The following is a 17100-nucleotide window of genomic DNA, read 5'->3' on the forward strand; positions in this document are numbered from 1 at the left end:
GGGTCAAGGGGGCCAGGATGGTGTCTGAAACACAGTAGTTGCCCATTAAATGTTCATTTCCCTTTTCTGTTTCCTGGCCGTTCATGGGGATGGGATGTGTTAGAGACCCTTGGAAAGCCATGGGCTCTAGAAAGAACAGCTGTGAGTAGCATAGTGTCGTCTTACCGGCTCCAGTTCGATCTTGTCTCATCTTGCCCAGGTGCGGGTATGACATCAGAAAGGACCATGGTGGGATTTCTGGTGTTCAGTGCCACACCTGCATGGTTACCTGACCAGCTCAGAGAAGAACTGAACAATTGCTTCCCTCTTCCTTGACACTAGACTTCTCTCCTTGCAGCCAAAGACCATGTGTGCATTTTTTTTTCTTTTGCCCCATTATCACGTCCCACTGGTATTGTATATTGGGCTCTTGCCCAGCAAAACCCTTCTTCATTCATTTGTTTGAGCAAATGCTTGTTGCCTGCCTGCTCAGTGCCAGGCACTCTTCTAGGATCTGGGGACACATAGTCAACAGAACAGACTCCCGACAGCATGGAGCTTACCTTCTAGCAAGTTCTTTCCCACCCTTGACAGAGGCCACGTGGCCTCCCTGAGCCTCCACCTCCTTATCCGTAACATAAGGATGAGATCTGCCCTCAAGAGGACCATCATGAGGTTCCCAGTGACTCCGCACATGGAGGCCCCAGCGCGCTCGGTACAGGGGAGCTGCCAGATCGCGTCATGGCACCTGAAGCAGCCCTGACGAAGGGGGCTGGAGAGGCACAGGCACGTGACCGTCTCCTGTTCTGCTGACCACTGGCCTCCTCATCAGCAGTCCTTCGCAATCCCCACAGTCCCAAGTTTTCCTCTGCCATCTCCTGGCTCTATCCCAGAGTTCCCTTGGTCCTGGCCCTCAGCCCTGCTTTGGCAGCAACCTCTCCTGTCTGTTTGTACTAAAGAATCATTCCAGTATCTTCTCTGTATACGGAATGGAGCAGCCAGGAGCAGGGCTTCACCTGGTCTCACGCTCCGCCTCCCTCCATGTTGGGCGGGTCAGGGGTCCCGGGTGCCCCAGGCTCTGAGGTATAGAGTATGTGCTGGTGTGCAGCGAGAGCTCTGACCACCTCTAGCTGTCACTCCTCACTTTCCAGCAGCAGACTCTCAGGCCTCCCTGGATGACAAGCTCACAGCTGGCCCATGCTCCTACCTGGACAGTTATCCCCACACGGTGACCATCTTTTCGTCTCAGCATCAAAGAGTCTTTCCAAACCAACCCCCTCCCTCACCAATCATCTTAGGTCCCATTGGATTCTGCCACAGTCCCCTGTTGTCCTTACTAGAATTATCTGCTTGGCATTAAATAATTAATTGTGCAGTCAGTATTTAGGGACGGTGACTCTGGCGTGTCTGGAACGTGACTAGTGGGAGATGAGGCTGGTAGAATAAGACCTTGGGTTGTCAGGCTAAGGATCTTGGACTTCCTCTGTGGCCAGGAGAGAATTCTTTCAGGGTTCACACAGAATGACCAGCTCCAGAGGGCCCTGAGACCTAGGGATCGATGGGCATTGTTTTTTGCTTGGGTGGCTGGTTGTTTGGTTGGCGAACTGGCTTGTTGAATGGTTGGTTGGTTGAGTTGTTGGCTGGTGGTTGATAGATTCATTGGGGCTGACCAGTGAGTTCTTTTTATTTGTTGACGAGTTGGTTAGTGGATTAATTGGCTGGTTGGCTAGTGGATGGGATGGAGGGAGAGCTGTTTTGTGAGCCAGCTGATTAGTTGATTTGTTGATGAGTTGTCTGGTTGGGTGGGCGGCTGGCTGGTTGACTGTGTCGTCCATGGCATTGTCTTTGAGCCTCTGCCATCACTGTCAGCCCAAGGTGACCCTGCTTTGGGTTTTCCTCAGACCTAATGCCCTTTCTTCCTGTCTTTCCACAGGCACTTGTCCGGCTGCCTCCCCACATTTCACAGTGTGATGAAGTCTTTCGGTTCTTTGAGGCCCGACCAGAGGATGTCAACCCTCCGAAAGAGTAAGTGGCAGCTCAGGCCTCTTCTGTGTGCTTTGAGGTGTGGCTGAAGCAGAGGGCAGCCTGGAGAGGCTAGGATGTGGAGACACAAGGAAAGGGAGGGATGGGCGAAAGCTGTATGGGCCGTTGTTCCCCAGGCTCTTATTGCCAAAGCTTGCTCCTCATTTCCCCTTGACCCCAGGGCTGGCAAGGAAGGGTGTCTCTGCATTTGGGGAGCAGGTTTTCCTGCATACTCTCTCTAGCTCACAGGTGTCTGTAAGGAGCAGATGAGGTAAGAGAAAGTATGGTGGTGCCTCTGTTCAAATGTCCAGGGTCAACAGTCATTAGTAGCTGTGTTTACAGAGGAGGAAACTGAGGCCCAGTGAGGTGAGGTGATCTTCCCAAAGTCACACAGCTGGTTGGATATGGGACAGGCAGGAGGCTCGAACCCAAATCTTTGATTCCTAGAGGCCCAGTGCTGGCTAGTATTTCCCTGTTTGGGGAGAAATGAGCAACCAAGCAGGTGTCTCTACTCTCTGGAATCACGACGCCCTGGGTCTGGTGGTCAAGATGGTGTACCCGGTCATGCTGGTTTCTCACACACGTGACCAAACTCCATGGTGAGGGCCACCCTCTCTTGCTCAGAACAGTTCCCTCACTAGACTAGGTTCTCAGTGGACACAAAACTCTGGTTCCCACCAGGAGCTGATGAGCAGAAGAGGGCAGGCAGGGAAGAGTGTTGGCTGGGGGAGAGGGTGGGAGGAGGACTGAGGGGGGTGCTCCTGGATCACCTCACTCAATATCTCTTTTCCCCTAAAATCTTGAAGTACCAGGATGGGTGGCAGAGAGGCAAACGGGGCGGGTACTCCAGAGGGAAGGGAAAGAATAGTACAGAGGAACAGTCTGGGACACGTGGGAAGAGGCCAGAGGCCATCTGATGATGGGGAGGAGAAGCCTGAAGACAAGGGTGTGCACTGCGTGGCTCTAAGGGCACCATTCACTGCCCTGTGAACCGTGCCCATGGGGATTGTAAAGTGCACGGTCTGCACACCCATACTTGGCAGCCCTGCCGAAAGGGGCCCTGCTCTTTTCACTCATACTAGAAGATCAAGGGCCTAAAATGGCCTGGACCCTTTGGGGGAGAAAAACCTACCCAGCCCAGAGGCTCACCATCTCTCTGATGGCTGCCATGGGCTTAAGAAACGAGCAATGCTGCAAACCATCAGAAACTCATCAGTGACTGGTCCACAAGGTAGACTCGTTGAAAGCTACAGAGAATGGCTAAGTTCACACCCCAGCTCTGCTCCTTACTGGCCACACAGCCTCGAGCAGATCACTCCCGTGGCTTCCCGCAGCTTCATTTCCCTCATCTGTAAAAAAGAGAATAGTGATGAATCCGTGTTCTTGCTACCTCCAGGGATTATCTGTGAAACTCAGAGGGCACGAGGGCTGGCAAGAGCTCCGTAAACAACAAAACGAGATAGAAATGTGTGTTCTCCCCAGAGGGAGAAGCGTTGCTCTCACTGTACCTACTGTGGTCAGGCTCATGAGAGAAGAGTTATATATTCTTATCCCCACATCACAGATAAGGAAACAGGGGCTCACTGCAGGAGCCCGGACTTGCACCCAGATTCTTCAGGTTCATACAGAGGCGTGTACTCTTTCCACTGCTCTCACCTGCCTCCCTGGTTTGGAAGGGGTCAACGGGACTGTGGTCCTGACACCTGTCTGTGTCCCTCTTCGTCCTCCCCCCTGTGCTCCTTCTCCCAGGACAGGGGAAGGCTCCTGAGACCCCAGCAGTGTCCCTGGTCCATCTGTCTGTGATGGTCTCTCACAGCCTCCCCTTCCTTTTCTGGTCTGCTTCCTTCCATGGGGAGAGAAGAGATGTCCTTCCCCAGGCGATCGTCACTGAAGTCCCATGTGATCACGTGCCCCCTGGAGGGGAGAGGGGTCACTGCTGTCGGGTGAAGTAGCAGGTGCCTCGCCGCGAAGTCACTGACCGTGCCTTTGGGTCGTGCCCCTAGCCCTGTTCTCTGCCCATCAGCGAAATAAAGCGGTCTGGTTTCACCTCTCTGGCTGCGCACTCATGGCGATAGGTTAGCCTTTTGCCCATCTCTGGAAGGCCCTCGGAGTGAGGCTAACCAAGCGTGGGGAGACAGTGGTGCGTTGGTGAGGCAGTGGGCATGGCTTTGCAGAGCCAGGCTCTGGGGTCAGGGCCTGCCACTCAAGGCTGTGATCTCTGGCCATTGGCTCAACTACTCTGTGTTTCTGTTTTCCCATCCCTAACACATGATAACGTGGGACTCACGGAAGGGTCAAGAGGGCTGACAGAGATAATAAGTGGATGAAGACAACCTAGTCAATGCTGTTGGCCATAGGAAGTGCTCAGTAGTTTTGTTCATGGAAGGTTTTAGAACAGAATGGAACGCGGCTTAGTGCACACTCTCCCCTGACGATCACAGTCTGGCTTTTGCGGGGGGGGGGGGTCATAAAGCATTTGCCCCCAAGTCACCATGGCAGCGGGGTCATCTACCTCTTTCTCGAGGTGCTACCAGCCACCTGGGCTGGTTCACAGCTGGTCTGGCAAGAGGTGGCCTGCGACCAGGAAGCCCTCCAGCACAAGACAGACCTGAGGAAGTCGGGTTAGCTGTGGACAGACGGTTCTGAAGGGCTTCTCCTCCCTGGCCCCGCTCAGCTCCCAGGAGCAGCTGAGAGAGACTCGTGTTCCAGACCACGGCACGCTTGCCGTAAGAGCCCAGACCCGTAGGTGACCCTGGCCTGACAGGCTGACGATTTATCCCGAAGGGCCTGCACCCCCCTCTCTCAGAGCTGCCGGCACCTTCCCGGCCCAGTGCACCTCCCCCTTCATCCTGAAACATAAACACAGGATCAAGTAACAGTGTACTTTGACTCAGGGGCGACTGTAGAGCGGCTTATCAAATTATCAAAGCCTGTGGATTTAATTGGAATTTTGCAGATAACCCCCTGCCTCTTTCAAGTGTGCTGCTGAGGGGCCCTGCAGGGGTTCACGGGGCCTGGGGGGGTGGCGTGGGTCCCTTTTGCATCCTGCTGGGAAGGCAAGGCTGTGGCAGCCCAGCCTTGATGGGGGAGGTGGAGCAGGCCCGAGCCCCTGGGCTTTGATCCCAGGCCACTCACTGGCTTCTGTGGGAGAGCAGGGTCTTCTGAACTGCTAGCCCTGCTGTGCACCACTGGCCGCACACAGAAAGCACATTCCTGTAGATGGACCCTTCAGGGGAGCCTGACCCAGAGCAGCCATGGTGGCGCCCCATCTTCGTGCAGCCACACCAGGAGGACAGCTCCTGCCCCCCCCCACGACTAACACTGATGTGGACTGCTGCTGTGCCAGCCCCAACCCCAGCAGAGTCGTCCCTTCCCTTCACACCCCGCCATCCACTCAGCACATCCTGTGGGTACTACCTTCAGGGTATTTCCAGACCATGACTGCCTCTCACCATCTCCCCTGCTGCCCCCACCCCCACCCCGAGCCGCCCGATCACTGGTCCTCCCCTCGATTCTGGCCTCCCTGCCGCTGCCCTTGCTCTCTATGGTCCGTTTCGACATAGTGCAAGGAAGGATCATTTAAAAAGACACATCAGATCATGTCCCTCCTCTACTCGGAATCCTCTGTGCCCCCCATGGCCCTCAGAGTCAGGCCCCCTGGGCCTGGCCCTCCCTTCCCTCTGACGGCGCCCTCTGCTGCTCCCTGACCTGGCTCCTCTCCTGCCACCCTGGCCTGCCGGCTGCTGCCTGCACCTGCCAGCCGGGTTCGGCCTTGGGGCCTTTGCACTGGTTCTTCCCTCGGCCGGGGCCACTTGGCCCCTCTCCAGGTGAGCCCCTTGGCCTGTTCCCACACCTCCTTCCAGTCTTTCCTCAAACAGCTGCTCAGCAGGGCGGACCCTGGCCTTCTGTTAAAATCCCCCAGCGCTTTGCCCTCCCCTTCCTGGCTTCATCCTTCCTCGTGGAGAACGTGTCACCACCCACATGTGGCCTGTTCACCACGGCAGTGACCGTCGGTCCCTCTCACCGGGACGTCGGGTCTGGGGGAATCAGAGCTTGTACCTGTACTCTTCGTGCTACACCCCCGGCGCCCAGAACAGGTGCTCAGAAAACATCTGCCCCAGGAAAGACTGATCGTTCAGCCTTCGTGATAGTCTTACACGGGAGACAGACCGTGACGTGATTCCACAGAGGAGATCAAGGCCCAGAGAGCCGACGCAGCTTACCTAGTCAGCCAGCTGGCAGACAGCAGGGCCAGGATCCAAACCCCGGGCAGGCTGGCTCCAGGCTGCCGCGTCTAACCGCGGCCCTCACCCATCGCTCGGCTCCTGCTTCCTAGGTCGGCCGCCTCCTCACAGCGCCCCCTCCTGGGCCCCACCCAGCCAGGGCACATGGAGACCAGCCTCGGCCCTTTGACAATTATTTTCTTCTTGAGGATGATGTGTTCTTGGGAAGCCCAGTGGTTGAATAGGAATGTGTACATGCATGTGTGTGTGTGTGTACAATTGCACATATGCGTGTGTATGCATGTGTGAGTGCCTTCATGCGGGCAGAAAGGAAAAGAAAGACGCTAGCTTTACTGGTTACTTCCTCTGTACTCTATGCATCATCTCATTTAAATCTCAGACCACCCCTGAAGTTGGTCCTATTATCCCTCTTTAGCAGATGGGAAAACAGAGGCCCTAGCGGTACAGGGCTTGCTCCAGGCCACACAGCTGAGAAGCAGGGGAGGTAGGCCTTGAACAGGCCCGGGGAACGGGGTGCACTGTCCTGTCAGCCACCCCCTGCCACACACACACACACACACACACACACACACACACACCCTGGAAGGGAACTGAGCATCTCTCCCTCCAGCTCCCAGCACGTGGCCCAGACCTGTAGGTGACCCTGGGTAATGAGGGGTTGGTGGGCAGGGGTGGGCAAGAGAAGCTAGTGGTGATATCTCTTAGCCTCCTCTCCGGGGACTCTGGGGCAGCCATGTGGCCGGCTAGGGTAGGGACAGCCTTAGTTACCAAATCTGGAGAAAGCAGAGAAAGAAGCAGCCCTGGAGCTCGAGGGAATTCAGTGACACACAAATCCTGGGTTAACTCCGACAACCAGCCAAGTCTGGTCTCCTGGCAGCTAGAGCTGGCACCCCCACAGTGCCCAGGGTGACCCCCGGTGGGGCATGTGGCCCACCCAGCAGGGTTCTGGGGCCACACCTGCCATTTCCACCCTCCGGGGCTTTGCTGTGCCAGAGCTCCCAGAGGACCAACCCCCTGCTGGGCCGGGGGGCCAGGGATCAGCTGGCCTGGCTCCCACGGGCACAGGAGGCGTGTGGTGTCTGTGATGGCGAAGGGGAGCTAAGGCAGGCCCCGGCTGGCTTGGCAGGACTTCCGAGGGAGATAGCCACGTGACCCGGCGAATGCCTCTTTTTACAAGTTTTAATTCTCATCCAATTGAAAGAGTGAACCCAAAGGTTCTCAAAGGGACCTCCATGAGGCCGGTCTTCAGGCCCCTGGGTTGATGCACATTCCTGTTGGAAAGGGTTGGACCTGCAGGAAGAGGTCCAGCCCCGTGAGGAACCCCCCCACCCCGCCCAAAGGCCTATGACCTGCCTTTGCATCTCTCCAGCCTCCAGCCCAGCAGCCCTGCCCCTATTCTTAGACTGTCACCAGAGTGCAGCCAGCTACCGCCAGCCTCCAAACCCATGCCCTGCTGTCCCCTCTCCCTGAAAAATGTCCTGCCCCCCTCCCCACCTGCCACAGGACTAAGTCCCACTCAGACTTTCCAGAAAGCCCACCCCCTGGCTGCCACATGGGTCTGTTCCCGGGTCTCTCCCACTACGGGAGCTCACGTCTCTGTGGCCTGGTACCTCTAAGAGTTGACGGAGCCACAACAAAGTGTAGGCCATTTAACAGACTGGTCACTAGAACTGCCCACGGTCATAGGAGCAAAGTGAAGAGTGTTCTTGATCCCTCTGGAGTCACTGGCCTGGGTTCAGAAGCCAGCTCTGCCTCTTGCTTTTCTGTGCCTCAGTTTCCTTATCTGTAGAGTGGGAATCACAATGGTGCCTGCGCCCACGGGTCGTGGGAGGGTGACAGTCTGGCACACAGTGCGGTCAGCCGGGGCCTGCGTCATCCTCACCCAGGCAGGGAGGGCCGGCCGCGAGACGCCGGTGTGTCACTTGGGGCCCCAGGGCTGTGTTGCAGCCTCCTTGTGCCACCCAGCTACGGTTGACCCTCTGCTCTCCACCCAAGTCCACGGGCGGGGTGAGCATATGCACATTTGGCCCCCCCGTGTCACAGAGGGGAAAACAGAGGCCAGGCTGGGTGGCTGGGCTTCTCTCTTGTCACACAGTTAGCGTCCCACGTGTCCGTCTGCTGCCAGCCCCGCAGCCTGTGGCCCAAGGGGCTCACCGCATACACAATAGCACCAGTGGCATGTGGCAGGCCCACGAGGCAGGCTGAGGGTCCCCTGCTCCCTGCTGCCCCCTCTCAGCTCCAGGCTCAGGCCTGTCTCCTCAGCTTACTTCTTCCCATGAAGCCAGCCAGGATCCTGGTCGAATTCTTGAACTTGCATGGGAGGAGCAGAGCCTTGCTAAACGGGTTTTTGTTCAGCCCCAAGGCCACAGAGCCACCCTCTGTTACGGCCCGGAACAATGGCCCAATGTTTGGAGGGACCTGGGGTACAAGGTTGTGGGCCCATGGCCAGATCGGGTCAGAACTGTCCTTGCCCCAGCCTGCCCGGAGCACCGGCGTCTGGCTGGGCTTCCACCCGAGCCTCCCTGCTGCCCGCCATGGGGCTGGGCAGACCCGCGACAAAGGGAGGCTGTCCCACCAGGAGGCCTGTTCTGGGCAGAGTCCAGGGTTTGGGTCCGGAGTGAGGGCTGCCCCAGAGGGGGCTGAGCAACGGTTCCAGGAATGGAGGACAGGGCACAGCAGAAGCAGACAGAGGCTCTGGGGCTGGGGTGGCCGAGAGGGCCAACCTGAGAAAACGCACTCCTCTGGAGGGTCTCCCGGCCTCCCTTCCCATTTATATCTTGAAAGGGATGGAGGCTGGGGCTGCCCTCCCCCGGGGAAAACAGAGGCCAGGAGGACAGAAGAGACTTTACGAGCCCTGCCTGGAGGACCCAGGAAGAAGACAGAGAGTGTGGGGGTGGTGCTGACAGAATGACCCTGAGAATTTAGGGAGGCTCCTCCAGGGGGCACCCCCGTCCTCCGTCCCAGTTGAATTCCAGGTCAGGCCTGCTCAGGAGGTAGGCTGCCTGCTTTGCTCATGTCTGACTCCTGATGTCTTGAGTTAGAATCCAGGCTCCGCTGCCGATGGCAGGGTGACCGCGGGTTGATGGCGGAGCCTCCTCTCTGCCCAGGAGCGGAGAATTAAATGAGATGATGTGTGTGGAGCACACACTAGCTGCTTACCTCTCTCTTCTTCCCTGAGGCGAAAGGAAGGTTATGACAAGAGCCCTGGAGGGAGAGTCTCTGCTGTGCGTTCCCTCCTCAGCACGTGTCCACTGAGCACCTACTATGTGCCAGGAACTCACGGGCTGATGGACTTAAGGCTCAAGGCTGCCACTAGGTCGATATTTTGAATAGACTTAAATTAACTGCAGAGACAACAGTCAGAACACCTGGCTCTGCTTTGGCCTTGAATGCATCACTCCCTCTCCAGATCTGTGCAGACCTCGGCATCTGTGAAAGTGACCAACAATACCCACGTGGGGACAATGGGAAGGTTCAAGGGTGCTCATGCCCCTAAGTGCCTCGACCGTGCCTGACCCCACACGGCTCATTCACAGGAACTTCTATTCTCCTTCCCTTTCTTCCATGAGCCCAGGCCTGGGTGCAGAAGGGCCACTCTGGAAGGGCTGGGGGAATGGAAATGGTTAGCTCTGCCAGTGCTTGCCAGGGTTGGTGCTGATGGTGGGGTGCGGCTGCCCCCCTTGGCCCCCAGGCACCCCGCTGGCTCTCGAGAACTCCCAGGCATCCCTGTACCTGGCCTTCCCCGGGGGGCGGGTGGCCTGGGAACTGGAGTGGAGAGCCCACTCACCCGCCCTATGCTTTGCTGAGTCCCGCTTAGACCCTTGCCAGCAGGCTCTGCCACCACCCATCTGGCCAGGGACGTGGCCCACACTGTCTTTCCAGCCCCCCTGCCACTGGCAGCTGCACAGATAGTCTCTTTGTGCTGAGGTGAGAGAGCCAGCTGGATGGAGGCACCGTGGGTCCACCGGGAGCTGGGGGGCTGGACCAGCACAGAGCTTCATGCAAGCAGACTGTGCCCACCCCCTGCCATGGCCACCTTTAACCTGGGTGGGCAGGTAGGACGAAGGTGCCCACAGGAGGCTGATTCCAACCCACTTGAAAGCGGCCTCGGCCCTGGGGAACAAGGGTTTCTGAGGGCCCGGCTGTCGTGCTGGGTGGGAAGTGCAGGGAGGTCAACTCAACAGTCCAGCTCAGAGCAAAGGCCTATGCAGGCCGAGTCTACAGAGAGAAGGTTATTCCGTTTTCAGGCCTGGAGCAAGGGTTCAGCTCTCTCCAGCAGGAATGGGAAGGAGGTGGCAGGATAGGAAAGGTAGAGGGGCCCAGGGGCATGTGTGTTTCGCTGAAACCTTAGCCCCAGGAGGATGGTCCTGGTATGCAGGTGCCCGAGGCCCCCACGGGCCTCTTCCCTTGCTCCCAAGTCAGGACGAGCTCCCCCACAGAGCCCTGGAGGCCTGCTTTATAGTTACGTCATGTTCAAGGGTGTCTCGGTTCCCCCTCCCTTGTAATTATTACCCCTCCGTTGTAACCAGTCCTCTGGTTAGCTTCCCCTCCACTGGGAACCCATGGCAGATCTGACCCTCAAACCCAGGTGTTTGGCCTCTGTTGGCATCCAGGCAGGAGGCATTCGCTCAGTCAAACTTGATTATCTTCTTGGTGTGAGGCACAGGGCCATGGAAATGGACAACCCTCAGCCCTCCCGGAGGGGAGCTTTTGGCCCGAGTGGAGAGACAGCACGGGCAGGGCCTGGCCTGCCTCTGTGGGAGGCAGCGAACATGAGAGGGCTCTGTCTCGCACCCTGGCTCCTTCCCCACCTACTCTGTGGCCTTAAGTACAGGGAAGTACTTAAATGCCAAGACCTCAGTTTCTTCACCTGTAAAATGGGGCTTATAACAGCTTCCAAACCAGTGGAGATGGCAGAAATCAGCCAAGTGATTATACAGGTGCTGGGCCGCCCACAGCAACGGGCTAGCCTGGTGAGGTGGTCAGGCAAGCCTCCTTGGAGAAGTGGCATTCAAGCTGAGAGTGAGGCCAGAGACACCCACTAGGGGAGTGGGAGACAAGGACATTCAGGTCAGAGAGAGTCCCTGAGACTGGGGCAGTTTGCAGGAATCGAAAGAAATTCTGTCTTCCTGGAGACTGAGAGCCTTGGCTAGTGCTGGGCCAAAGGAATTGGGCCTGAGGCATCCAGTGTCCAGTGGGTGACCTTAGACAGTGATTAACCCTTTCTATATTTCAGCATGAGGTGATGGAGCAAAATTTGGGGTTTTCTAGGGTCCCCCCCAGCTCTGACATTCTGTGATCTTATCAGGACCTGCTGGCTATTGCAAGAGTTCAAGCATGTAGCAACCGGAATCTGCAGGTGTAGCTGATGGCTGTGGGAAGGAAAGACACGCATAGACACGGTCCCATGTGGAAGAGACAAGCATTCTGTAGGTCATGCGACTGACTCTTCCCTTTCACAAACCCTGTAGGTTGGAGTTTAGGCACCGCTTAACTTTGGGTGACTTAGTACTTGGGATCTGTGTGTATATGGCTCCACCTTGTGGAAACATTGGGCATTACAGTTGCCAGTATCGGGGCAGATGCCCGTAGATTTGGCTGATAATGCCAAAAACTGTGCTGGGTCCTTGAGCATGATCTTGTTTAACCATCAGTATAATTCTGTGAGATTTATGCCTCCTTTTTGTAGATGAGGAAGCCTAGGCTCATGTTGGTTAAGTTACCTCTCAGCTAGTAAGTGTCAGAGGCTGGATTCAAGCCCTTCCAACTTCAGATATGCGCCCAGCTTACCACACAGGGGTGTGTAATGGAGAGAAGCACGTGGGCCATGGCCAGGGTGACTAGTCCCAAACTGCCAGATGGGACCCTTTATCTGACCAGAGGGCAGAATAGTTGACTCAAGACCCCATGGTTGCTGTGGTCACAGATGGGGGCAGTTGAAGGTACAGCTGAGGGCACTTTCCATATGTGGGGACTCTACAAGGGGAACCCAGGCTTCTTGTCAGCCCACATCCTTGAGAAGATACAAGGGTCAGGAGCCCAGGGCCGGTCCAGGGTGCCCTCCCGGAGATCCCACCACCAGCCTCCAGAGCTCCCAGGAGGGCCTTCCTGCTGTGGCTCGGATCTCTGGCTTGCTTCCAAAACCAGCTCACTCTGTCTTCCTGAAGGGGAAGCCAGGTGCTGCCTAGACTGATACCTGATTTTGGCCTTCCTTGGGCCCAGCTGTGACCCCAGCATCAACCCAAGCCCTTAAGCTCTTCTCGCCCTCTCTCTATCATGTGGCCCATTTATCACATGAGGAACCCTGAGTTCATGGGCGCCCCCTTCCCCTTGCCCCACCCCAGGACCCACAGCCCAAGGCGCTCGCTACCTGAGGCTAGGTGGGAGAATTTATTTTCAAACAGCCTTATTGAGATATAACTGACATAAAACAAAAATCACTCGTTCCAAGTGTACCATTAATCCGATGACGATTCGTAAGCTTCCAGAGTTGTGCAGTCCAGTTTTAGAACTTTTACATAACCCTTAAAAGAGCCCAGACGGAGGTTTTTAGTTCTTCCCGAAAAGGAGCCCCATTATCATCCCTTCCCTCTGCTCCTGTCTGGGAAGAGGAGATGTGTGTCCCTGGAGACTGGGTTCTTTCCTCAGCCGTGTGCTGCTCTGATTTCTAGACCTTCTGGTGGTTCCAACTGCTTTGGCCTTTGCACCAATCGCTCAGTAGCCCATGGGCAAGGCCTGCTTCACCTTCTCGCGGCTGCCCTGAGTTGCACTGGCCGTTGAATGGGGGCCTGGGGTGGAGGGCTGAGGGTGCACTTCACCCCCATCCCCAGGAAGTCCACACACAGTCTGGCCCCGCAGGGCATCTGGGAAGGCCGGTGGGCCCAGGCAACAGACCTAGGGGCTAAGCCAGAGATGCGCGACTCTCTACCGGGGGGACCTGCAGGCAGTCCAGGTGTTTAGCAGAAAGCCATGTACATGTTTTAGCTCATTTAATTTTCCCATCTGTCCATGAGGTGGGCACCGGTATTTCCCCCAATTTCCGGTTAAACCCACTAAGGCAAAGGGAGGTCATATGACTTGCAAAGCCGATGCGTGGCGGAGACGGTGAGAACCCAGCAGGCGGGGGGAGAGCCTGGCTCGCACCCTCAGTAAAGCTCGCCAAGTGTTCAGCACACTGCCTGGCACGTGCTCAGAATCCACGGGACCTGTTACTACCATGGCCATTGCTGAGGGGCTGCTACGTGCTGAGGGAGGAGCCGGAGGCCTGGCTAGCCAGTGGCCGCACAAGGCTCACCGCTCAGCGCACAGCCGCGTGAGTTGGCAGTTTCTGGAGCCCTCTGACTAGCCTCTGCCATCGGGTTGCATCCCACCAAGAGGCAGGAGGGGAGGGTTGCCCCTAGCTCCAGCCTTCACACACCCTCCAGCCCTGCCCTCATGTTGCCCTGGCAGGTTCTGCAGGGTTGGGGGGGAGGTGATGGTTTGCCCGAGGTCACCCGGAGAAACTGGGCTAGCACCGCGTTGTTCGACTCAGAGTCCAGTGTTCCTTCTGGCTCTCGGAAACTTCCGCAGCTGATTGCCAGAGCATCCCGCATGCCGGTGCACGGAAGGGCACCTGGAGGCCTGACCTGAACCTTTGCGGAGACCTGAATCCAAGCCTGTCTGTTGGGCTGCGAGGAGGGGCTGGCGGCCCTAAATGGCCAGGGAAGTGGGCGCTGGACTGGTCAGGTCGAGTCTAATTACGCAGAAGCAGGCTCCTGGTCAGAGAAGGCTATGCCTGCAAGCCAGAGAATTACGGTTAATGACAGGGAGTGCTCTGCCCCCACCCCGTGCAAGAGAGGGCACCTGTGAGGCTGTCTTACTGGTCAGAGCCTCGTGGAGACCTGTGGCACCGCAGGCAGCCCCCTTGCAAGCCGGAGGACAGAGGACGTGGGTTATCCCCATGTTGGCAGGTCTGGATAAAGCCCCCACTATGTGTTGGTCATGTGCCAGGTCCAGCAGGCTATGAGGATCTTGGTGGGGAAGTTGGGGGGGTGCAGATACTTTATGCTGGAGACAGGGAGAGACAGGTGTCAGTGTAGAAAACTGCAGAAGGAGGTCTGGGGGTGATCTGAGGCCAGGCAGAGTTTATTTGGGAGGTGATACCGGGAGATGCCAGTAAGGGAGTGAAGTTAGGCAGGGCAGGGAAGGCAGCCATGAGTAGTGTCTGATCAACCAGATGCCCTGTGGGCCACTGGGGCCTCATCCCATAGGCAGCTCTGGGAGCTGACAGTGACTGGTGGTCCCACCCAAGGGCAGGGGTGCTGGGCTTTTAAGCACCCACTGAGGTTTCTTCCTCTAGCTCTCCTGCTCCCCCCTCCCCTATCCACCTCCAGAGAGCAGCCAGAGAGGGCTTTCCAAGGGGCTCGAGTAAGCTAACACTGCCATGGCTTTCTGTGGTGCTTAGGATGACTTCCAAGCAGGTTTTCGGTGGCCTGGGAGGCCTGGGTCCCTCCCTGTCCCCAGCCTGAAGCCCGCCCTCCATTCCATCTGGTCCTCACATTCTCCTAGAATCCTCACCTCCTCAGAGAGACCGCCCTTTCTCTCCGTCTCTGCAACCTTTGCCTTTTCTTCATGACTCTTAACCCAGTTTGTCTTATTCGGTTGTTTACTGCCCTCCCTAGGGCAGGGGATGAGTCTGTTTCAGTCAACGCTGAGACCCCAGGGCCTGGCTGGCATGCAGTGGGTGCTTGCAAATGCTCGTTGACTGACCCACCCCAGCCTGGGGGTCTGGGGCTGAGGCCCTTTGTCACCAGGCCCTGAGTTACGTCATAAAAGTGTGGAGACTGGACTGGCCCAACGTTGTACTGGCCGAGGCTCTCAGGAAGTCCTACGTGGAGGGGTCAGCCCCCCGTGGTCCTCTCCCCAGGAGGGCAGGGCTGACCAGCGCGCCTGATGGTCAGTGAGTGTGAGTGGTCAAGCAGGCCCAATGGAGACGCACCGGCCTAGAGTGCAGGAGGAGCTTGGAGAAGGAGCGAGACCTTTGAGGGTGGGAGTGTGCAGGGAAGCGGGGGAAGCCTGACCTCCACCTGGGGGAGGCCTCAGAGACAGATGGGGAGGGAGAGAGCCTGTGCTGATGGAGGCCTGGGAGTGCTGGCTTGAAGGCTTCTGAGCAGGAGGGTGAGAAGACTGGGAAGGCTGACAGACAGGAAGGGTAGAAAGATCAGTATCCTGACGGTTCCAAGTACCGGCTTAGGAGTCAGCCGGCACTGGGTTCAGATCTCAGCTCCCTACTGAGCTAGCATCTTATCGGTGGCCCTTCCTAAGCACACGCGTGCCCTTGTTCTCAGACTTGGGCCCACAGGGGAGCCAGGCGAAGGAGGCGGTGTGGCGCTGTGGTCCGGGCGGGGAGGGCAAGACACATGTGAGGCGGCAACGCACCTGCAGCAGAATGCAGCCTGTCAGGGAGAGCCTGCAGCCTCGCTGTGCTGGCCCAGTAGTTTCCAAGGCAACCCTGCGTGACGTCACAGCCAGGGGATGGAGCCCAGGATGCCAAGGCCATCCTCCCAATGAGCCATCAGGGTGAACTCTGCACGTGGAGACTGTCCAAGTACTTGGGCATTTTATACACACTAACATCCACATGTGCTGACCCACCTGTAATCCTCAAGGAGGACCCCCTGGAGGAAGCAGCACTTCCACTGGGCTTTACCCAGGGAAACAGAGTGGAGGGCAGAGACCCAGGGTCTACCCGGAGGCCAGCTCAGGATAACGCCAGAGCTCTTGCCAGCCCCTCAGAACCCCCGGGAGCCCCGAGCCAGGTGCCCGTAGTCAGGGCATTGGTGCCTTCAGCAAACACCTGCCATGCCTCACCCTGGGTTAGGAGACAGCAGAGACATCGTAGTAACGTAAGAGCTGCAAAGGAAAAGAGGGTGCCATGCCAGGCCGAATTCTGGGGTGTCAGAAGTGACATTAGGAGGTGAGGACGGGGAGGAGAGAAAGTCAGAGGCAGGCAGAGCTTGGGACAGCATCAAGCCAGTGTCACTGTTCCCAGAATTCCTGACAACTCTGCTGACAGAAACAGCCCCTCTGGCGACGGTCAGACCTGCCCTTGGGTGAGGCCGGGCTGTCCTTGGGCCTGCTGGAGGCTCTGTTCCGTGAGAGCCTCCAAGAAGGTGCCCGGGGAAACTCTCAGCCAGGGCGCTCTGGATAGGCCGTTAGAGTCAGAAACCACTCCCTCCCTGAGTGGGTGGTCAGGGACACTGCACCACGTGTCACAGCCGGGGTCCCCTTCCTCACATGAGAGCTGAAGTTGTAACCTCCCCAAGAAAGTGTCTACAGCTCGATGATGATGTTTGGTATTTCTGGCCCCGAGTCCTTGCCTCCATCTTACCTTTTTCCCACTTACTCCTAATTTAGCATATCTGGATTTTACAGGTGTCCTTATCAGCCACAAGGTGGTAAATGATTGGAGCACTAGACTAAGACAGCTTGGGGTCACTAGCTGTGTTACTTTGGGCAAGTTACATGCCCTCTCTGATCCTCCATTTCTCTTCTGTAACATGGAAGAAATAAGAGAATCTACCACATAGGAGTGTTGTGAGGATAAAATGAGCTGATGGTATGTGTCAAGGGCTTAGTTTGGTAGCTGGTCTAATGTAAATACTTGAAAAAGTACTATTCTTGTCAATTGCAATATAATAACAATAGCAGTAATAGCACCCCCACCCCAGCACACACAGATCTTTGGGACAGAAGGGTGCACTCAGTGTCGGAGGGTTGCTCAGTGGTGATGCCTGTCAAGGCCTCACTCACCCCCCTCCCCTCCCCATTTCCCTCCATGCCTTGGGGGCCAAGGGCTCAGGCCTGCTCCAGGCCA

The 17100-nt window shown here is 57.0% G+C and overlaps 1 protein-coding gene across 1 annotated transcript in view; it reads left to right on the forward strand.

The window, feature by feature from the left end:
- The window catches only part of SH3PXD2A (SH3 and PX domains 2A), a 223737-nt gene that overhangs the window by 119745 nt on the left and 86892 nt on the right, over window positions 1–17100 (forward strand). The window contains exon 5 of the mRNA XM_040624340.1: window positions 1913–2004. Within this exon, the coding sequence (XP_040480274.1) occupies window positions 1913–2004 (92 nt within the window). The remainder of the gene's footprint in view (window positions 1–1912; window positions 2005–17100) is intronic.

This window comes from Ursus maritimus, unplaced genomic scaffold (assembly GCF_017311325.1).
Source record: "Ursus maritimus isolate PB19 unplaced genomic scaffold, ASM1731132v1 scaffold_7, whole genome shotgun sequence".
In the NCBI taxonomy this organism is placed as follows: domain Eukaryota; kingdom Metazoa; phylum Chordata; class Mammalia; order Carnivora; family Ursidae; genus Ursus; species Ursus maritimus.